This window comes from Nicotiana sylvestris, chromosome 5 (genome assembly GCF_000393655.2).
Source record: "Nicotiana sylvestris chromosome 5, ASM39365v2, whole genome shotgun sequence".
Lineage (NCBI taxonomy): Eukaryota > Viridiplantae > Streptophyta > Magnoliopsida > Solanales > Solanaceae > Nicotiana > Nicotiana sylvestris.
In genome coordinates, this window is record NC_091061.1 from 91,980,402 (window position 1) to 91,989,207 (window position 8,806).

Consider the following 8,806-nt stretch of genomic DNA (forward strand, 5'->3'; position numbering starts at 1 on the left):
TCTTGTAAAATGATGTTATAAACACACTGTAGACAATAAATTTGCGTCGAGAAAATAAGATCAAGACCGAAAATATCGTAACAATCGTAGTATTTTATTTCGAATATTTGAGTGTACAATCTCTATGAATCCTCTGATTCTTCTTTTCAATTATAAATAAATTCAAGGACCTTTGAGGTTGATCTTGAATTTGTAGTTGTCGCCACGAACGATGATCTTGTTCTTGAGCTTTAGCTTGATTGCTTGAACTTGACCTTGAATTGTTCTTCGTTCTTGAGCTTGAACTTGATTTGTTCTTCGTTCTTGAGCTTGAACTTGATTGCTTGAAATTGAAACTTGTGGAGGAATTTGCAGTGTTTGATCCACGAGCTCTTTCTTGCTTATTGTTATAACTTCTGGTGTCTTTTCTGGGTTATGAAGACCCCTATTTATAGTTGTGGAAGGGAGGAGTTATGATAAAAACAAACTCTTTCCGACCAATCAAATTGAAGTGTGACATGGACGCATTTGATTGGCCAGAACATGTCACTTGTACACGTGGCATGATTTCATTGGCCTTTTAGTGTGACTTGGCATGCCTTGTCATTTCGACACGTGGCATCACCCTATTGACTTTTCCGTTTGACTTGGCGCGCCACGTCATTTAACACGTGGCGCCAAACTAGGTCTCTAGGAAGATGACATATTTGGCTTACTGAAGTGGGCTCATCACTTTAGCCCAATTAAATGGGCTAGTCCAATAAATTAAGACTTATTTATTTAATTCATATATATTTAACTTATATAATTAATTCAATTATATTAGTCCATAATATTTATTTGGACCAGTATATTTAAAATATAGTCCAAATTTATTTATTGAATTTAAACTCAATAAATTTTACATGCCTACAAATGCCCCGTACTTCAAAAATTGTCATGATATATATTTTGTTTATTAAAAACAAGGCTAGAAGTGTCAACTCATATAAAGATTAGCTTTGAATTTGTATGCTTCTTACGTGAGGCAAATGTCACTACTTTTTGAATTCATAAATTGTCATATTTGTCATGACATGGACAATCACTAATCACATTACTTTGTCCACTTAGGGGTCGTTTGGTAGGATGCATTACATAAGCTAATGCATGCATTGGCTTTGTGTATTAATAATATATTGTTTGGTAGACATTTTGAATCTATGCATTAGTTATGTCGGCATTAGTTATACATCCCATTTGGTATTATCCTATGCATAACTAATACATAGAAAATAATAGTATTAGCAATGCAATGGATTTTAATGCATGCATTAGCTTAGTTAAAGACAAAATTGTCCTTCAAAATTTATGCTTGATTAAAATATGCTAGTTAGTATATTAATGCAAGTTCAAAATAATCCAAACAGTGAGAAATAAAATTATATCCCTAGTAAATAAATAAATACTTAGCATATTTCTTTTTTTTATAAATAAATATTTAATTTTATTTTACAATATAGGTAGACAAATAAAATAATTTTTCTAAAACTGTTTCATATAAAAACATTTCTCAACATATGTTTCTTTTAAAAAGTTAGAGCGTGGACTAGTTTTGAGGGCATTTTTGTAAACAAACAATTCTTTTAGAAATTGTGCAATACTTTAATACATCAAACCAAACAATGGATAAGAAATATGTCAGCATAACTAATACCAGCATAACTAATGTAAGCATAACTAATACCAGCACTACTAATACACTCTATTCAGCATTATTCTTATGCACCCTACCAAACGACCCCTTATTTTGCCCAATCACGTTGTTTAACAGGGAATATTTTCCCTCTTTTTACGCAGATCCTTGGACATCAAGTCGGATACATTCGGGTAATTATTTGGAATCGAAATGCTTCAGGAACCATATTTGACTTTAAATTGGATGCCTAGTGCCATTCCCTGTAGATATAGGGAAGGAATTTTTTTGCCGCCTATACACATGATCCCACATCGGTAGTTACTGCACACAAGTGGTACTTTACACACCTCTATAAACCCATGCTCATGTGATTGTTGAGCATTAATTCACAGTTTTGGCAAGCCACTTGAATCTAATTTTGTGGACTCGAAAGCATCTACGCGAAGGTAATTTCTTCTTCTTTTCTTGTGTTTTTCTTCCTTTGTTGTCTTTTTTTCTTTTTTTGTAGGTCAATCGAGAAAGATATGCTCTTGTTCAACAAGATGATCTATGCATGAAGAAGGCGTTCTTAGGGTGTGAGGGGATGGATACCTATCCCTGCCCAAATATCGAAGAGATTACTCTCAATGTCCAGACTATCAGAGAGATTACTCTCAATTTGGCTCGACTATCGGAGAGATTACTCTCAAAATGACCCGACTATCGGAGAGATTACTCTCAATGTGACCCGACTATCGGAGAGATTACTCTCAGAATGACCAGACTATCGGAGAGATTACTCTCAGAATGACCTGACTATCGGAGAGATTACTCTCAATGGCTTGACTATCGGAGAGATTACTCTCAATGTGGCTCGACTATCGGAGAGATTACTCTCAAAATGACCTGACTATCGGAGAGATTACTCTCAATGTGGCCTGACTATCGGAGAGATTACTCTCAAAACGACCCGATTATTGGAGAGATTACTCTCAAAATGACCCAACTATCGGAGAGATTACTCTCAAGACGGCCCGACTATCGGAGAGATTACTCTCAATATGGCCTAACTATCTGAGAGATTACTCTCAATGTGCCCCGACTATCGGAGAGATTACTCTCAATGTGCATCGACTATCGGAGAAATTACTCTCAATGTGGCCCGACTATCAGAGAGATTACTCTCAATGTGGCTCGACTATTGTAGAGGTTACTTTTAATGTGGCTCGACTATCGGAAAGGCCAACTTAAGATGCAAAGGGACTCATATGTCTACCCTAAGATTGGAAAGTTATAGTTCCTTTTAAGGACAAACCTACGAAGAGGACAACTTAAGGTACAAATGGACTTATATGTCCACCTTAAGATTGGAAAGTTATAAAGCTTCAACTCGAAGACTTTATGGACTTGATGACGTTTACTTGAACACTTGGAAAACTTTGAAGATTTGGAGAACTTTACAGACTTTAACCTGAAGACCGACAAACTTGAAGATTCGGCGGACTTTGATGTTTCAACCTGAAGATGACAAACTTGAAGATTCGGCAGACTTTGATGTTTCAACTTGAAAAATTTGAGGGCTCAAATATTTCCACTTGAAGACCGACGACTTTGAGGACCTCAACTTGAAGATTTCAACTTGAAGATTTGGAGGTTTAAATATTTCGACTTTAAGACCAACGAATTTGAAGACTGAAATTTGAAGTCTGGCGGATTTGAAGACTTCAACTTAGAGACTTGGAGGGCTTAAATATTTCAACTTGAAGGGTGGCGAACGTGAAGACTTCAACTTGAAGACCGACGAACTTGAAGATTTCAACTCGGAGACTTCAAGGGCTTAAATGTTTCAGCTTCTCTTTTGCTTTAAATTGTTCGACTTTTATCTTAGTCGTATAATTTTCAGCTTTAAGCGCTTGTAACAAAAGATTCATATTTTGTCTTGGGAGAGTTCAAATAATGAACCGTTTGAGTTTTCGAAAATTAGACTTCAACTTCTAATATTTATCCAAAATTTAGAACCAAACACCTTTAGAATCGCCCCAGATAATATTTTGAAATCAACTCAAGAGTTCACCATGTTGAAAATTTCAGATTTGCGCAGTCTAACAAAAAAAAATCATATCTTGGTGTAGAAATATCGAAATTGCAAACCATTTGATTTCTTGAAAACTAGACTTCAAAATCTAGAACATATCCAAAATTCTCAATCAAACAATTTCAGAATCGTCCCAGATAATATTTTGAAATCAACTTTATATTGCACCACGCTATCAATTCTAGATTTGCGCAGTCTCACCAAAAAATTCATATCTTGGTATGGAAGACTCGAGATCGGAAGATGTCTTACTTGCCATCAATAAAAATTTAAGAGCTATATTCTTACAAATATCGTGGGTTCAAGTCTCACTGAATTTGAAACGTTGTGCCAAGCAATCTTTTCCTTATACTTGTGTTTCCTTTTGATGTCTCTCTTCTCTTCCCATTTTTTTAAGGCAGAGGGAGGACTTAGAGACCAACAAACTTGAAGGTTTGGCGAACCCGAAGACATAGAGAATCCATGGACTTCAATGCAAATACTTGACATCCTCCTAAAATCGGCCCATTGAAGATATCAATTTACCATGGAGGGTTGCCCCCTTTAAATCAAATGAGATCAAAGTTCAACAGGAGGACGACATTTTAGCTTTAGCTTACATTCCTTCATACTTCATTTGAACAACAATTGGGGCAATATATATCTTTTGGACTTATGCGACTGAACTTAGAATAAAACTTTAAGCTGCCTACGTACCTCGGTGAAGAGGATCAAGTCATATCGTAGTTTAGATAGGGTGATTTTTTTATGTCCTAACTTTTGCCTAGGCCGCCTCTTTTGAAGTTTTTAACCTAGCGGACTCTTTTTTTTTTGTGTAGGTTCGTACACAGTTTAGACTCATGTGGGCCGGGAGTGTAGCAACATGCAGTTTAGGCTCATGCGTCAAGGAGCGTAGCAACATGTAGTTTAGGCTCATGCGTCAAGGAGCGTTGCAACTTCAAGGATAATACTTCTTTAAAAACTTGTCATTTATAGGGCCGATTCTCATACCATCTGCATCAACCAAGTTGTAAGCCCCACTTGAGTAAACTTCTTGTACGATATATGGACCATCCCATTTTGAAGTGAACTTCCTTACAGGTTTATGTGAAGTAATTATGGATCTTCGTACGGCAAGGACTTGATCTCCTACTTGAAAGGATCTCGGGCGAACTCTTTTATTGAAGGCGCGAGATAATCGAGCTTGATAACATTCAAGACTCTGTTGAGCTTCCAACCTCTTCTCATCAAGAGCCTCCAACTCTGCTAATCGAAGTCGAGCATTTTCTTCATCAGTGATCCCTTCTTGAATAGCCAGTCGTAATGAAGGTATTTGACGCTCAAGTGGCAAGACGGCTTCGACTCCATAAATGAGTGAATAAGGAGTTGCATGTGTTGGCGTGCAGCGAGTCGTCCTATATGCCCATAAAGCTTCTTCCATACGGTCATTCCAATATCGTTTGGATTTGGAGATGACTTTCTTTAACAAGTTGCATAGAGTATTGTTGAATGCCTCAACTAGATCATTGGCGGTAGCATTGTACATCGAAGAGTTATGTTTCTTGAAGCCAAAGAGATCACAAATCTTGTTCATCAGACTATTATCGAATGGCTTTCCATTATCCGTTATTATATAACAAGGGATGCCAAAGCGATAAATAATATTTACTCGGATGAAACTTGCAACATTTTCCTTCTTTACTTCCTTAAGAGCAACAATTTCAGCCCATTTTGAGAAGTAGTCAGTTGCAGCCAAGATGTATAGGTGCCCACCAGAGGACTTTGGTAGTGGTCCAACAACATCCAATCCCCAAGCGTCAAACGGTCAGGATGCAACAGTCGGGTGCAACACTTCAGGAGGTTGATGAATAAAATTCGCATGGAATTGACAAGCCTTGCATCTTCGAGCATAGTCCAAGAAATCTTTTACCATCGTTGGCCAATAGTATCACATCCTTTTCATATGAAAGTGGAGCTTTGGTTCAGACTAGTGTGATCCATATACCCCAAAATGCGCTTCTTGCAAAGCTTGGAGTGCTTCACCTTCCCCTAAGCATCATAAGAGTACTCTCTCGAATGATCTTCTGTATAGGGTATCTTTGTAGTAAAGGAAGCGAGGTGCACGACGACGGATTTCAGTTCTTCTCCGCAGATTTTCTAGAAGCATCTCATAGCATAAGTAGTCGATAATGGGTTGTCTCCATTCTTCTTTCTCGACTTCAGAAATAGCGACAAGATGCTTAAGTTCATTTTCTTCACCTCCAACCTCATTTGGCAGCGGTACTACCCATTTTTGGCAGATAGTAACTTGTGCTTGATAAGGCAGGGTTAAAGATGAAGCTAGGGCAGCTAAAGCATCTGCCTTCTTATTTTCTTTCCTTGGCACATGCTGAATAGTCACATCATCGAGCCATCCTATTAATTTTTTAGTGTAATCATGATATGGGCGTAGGTTAGGCTTCTTGACCTCGTAACTACCTAAAAGCTGATTGACCACTAACTGAGAGTCACCAAAGACTTGCAATTGCAACCGCTTCATTTTGACAGCCATTTCGAGCCCAAGTATTAGTGCTTGATACTCAGCAACATTGTTAGAGTAGAGTTGTGTCAACGTAAAAGAGTAGGGCAGAACTTCACCTTGAGAAATGACAAATACTACACCAGCACTAGCTCCTACGCAATGTGCAGTACCATCAAAGTACATCTTCCATGGAGGCTGAACTTCGATGACCATGGCGTCCTCATCAGGTAGTTCATCAGTTAGCTCCCAATCATCAGGCATAGGGTGATCTGCTAAGAAGTCCGCTAACACTTATCCCTTTATAGCCTTTTGAGGGATGTGTACGATTTCAAATTGTTGAAACTTGAGATATCACCTTGTTAGTCGATCACTAAGGACAGGTTTTGACCTAACAAACATGATGGGATTTGCTCTAGAAACCAAACGAACGACATGAGCTTGAAAGTAGTGCTTCAACTTTTGGATTGAGAGGACTAGCGCCAAACATAACTTTTCAATTGGCGAATAATTTAGCTCATTTGGTGTCATTATCCTGCTCAAGTAGTAAAGGGAGTTTTCTTTCCCTTTACTATTTTCTTGGGCCAGTAGCGCTCCAACAGACCTTTCTTGTGCTGAAATGTATAGTATCAATGACTTTCCAAGTATAGGGGCTGCCAGAACTGGAGGCTTCATCAAGTAGGATTTAATGCTCTCAAAGGCATTGCTACACGCTTGGTCGCATTTGAAAGGGACACCTTTCTTCATAAGACGACTGAATGGTTGGCACCTCCCAGCTAGGTTTGAGATGAATCTCCTAAGATACGCTAACTTTCCCTGCAGACTTTTCAATTCGTGAATGTCCCGAGGTTCAAACATTTTCAAGATTGCATCAACTTTGGCTTGATCAATTTCAATCCCTCGATGTCGAACAATGAAACCTAGGAACTTTCCAGAAGTAACTGCAAAGGCGCATTTCAATGGGTTCATCCTAAATTGGTACCTCCGGAGCAACTCAAACACCATTCTCAAGTCTTTCAAGTAGTCTCCCTTCTCTCTTGATTTTACCACCAACTAGTCAACATAGCATTCGACATTCGTGTGGAGAAGATCATCAAAAATATTCTGCATAGCCCTTTGGTAAATAGCATCAGCATTTTTCAAGCCAAAAGGCATTACCTTGTAGCAATAAATACCCTTGGGGGTACAAAATGCAGTAAGCTCTTCATCTTTTGGCGCAATGCGAATTTGGTTATAGCTTGATGAACCGTCCATAAATGACATTGCCTCGTACCTAGTAGTAGCATCGATCATCAATTTTGGAATGGGAAGCGGGAACTTATCTTTTAGACATGCATTGTTAAGATCCCTAAAGTCAACGCACACTCGAATCTGACCATTTTTCTTCCTTACAGGACAATACTTGAAACCCATGTTGGGTATTTAACTTCACGAATAAAGCCAACTTCGATGAGTTTGTTAACTTCAATTTCAATCAAAGGGAACCAAGTCCGGCCTAAAATGCCTTTGAGCTTGTTTAACAGGTTGAGCACTATTTTTGACTGCAAGGTGATGAACTGCTACTTTCGGGTCCAAGTCAGGCATCTTTTTGTAACTCCAAGCGAAGACATCCCTAAACTCCTTGAGTAACTCAATATAAATGCTCTCTTCATCAGCTTCTAGTAAAGCACTTAGGTAGGTGGGTCTTGGTTCTTCATCGGTGCCAAGGTTAACTTCTTTTAAGGCATCAACTGTCGTCTTCACTCCTTCTTCAAGTTTAGGTGGAGCATCTTTCACATCTGCATCTTCTTGAGGGTCCCCATCGTCGAAGGATATGTGATAACATGGCGAAACATCCTCCAATTTTGCATTATCTTCCATTGAAGATAGAATGCCATTCTCGACTTGTACAGTAACATGATACGAAGAACCCACAAGTTTTGTTTCCGATAGTTCGTTCATGGTAATACCAAGTTCTTTCACAGCGTGAATTGGAAAGATGTTTACCGAGGATTCTCCATCAACCAAAATTCGATTTACCCTTTCATCACGCATATATCCAACCAGGTACAATGGGCGGTTATGAAGAGTGTCACCTAGCAGAAGATTGTCATTTGTGAACGTGACTTTTTCCTCACACACATTAGCTTCTTGAGGAGTGGACTCGAGCTTTTCCGAAGATGATGCCAATGGTAGGTCATCACTCTTTTCTTCCCCTTTATCAGCATTGCAACAAGAGGCCTCAATACCATCACGGGAAATCTTCATGCGGAACCAAGATGGCAAGAAATCCTCCAAGGTCACTATATATCGTGGCTTTGAGGGTGGTGCATCTTCACTTTTGCTTTTTTCAAACGCCTAACTAGATTCTTTTTCGTTGGTCTTTTTACCATCATCTTCCTTGTTGGTTGTTCTATTGATTCTTTTCATGGGCTCATTTTGTGGCACCTACGACGAGTCACCAACGTCCAACCTTCATCATTATCAGGTTGATTGTTTTCAACTTTATTGTTCACTAGTAATTTTTCATTTTTGATTCCTTTAAACTGCATAACTCATCTAGACTGAATGAGCCAAAGGTGATAGAGACATGGTTCGC

General features: G+C 38.6%; 1 protein-coding gene across 1 annotated transcript; it reads right to left on the minus strand.

Moving 5' to 3' along the window:
* Positions 1–5,766: 5,766 nt before the first annotated feature.
* LOC138868979 (uncharacterized) lies at positions 5,767–6,492 on the minus strand. Its single transcript, XM_070146562.1, has one exon. The coding sequence runs from the start codon at positions 6,490–6,492 to the stop codon at positions 5,767–5,769; it is 726 nt and encodes a 241-aa protein (XP_070002663.1).
* Positions 6,493–8,806: the final 2,314 nt, after the last annotated feature.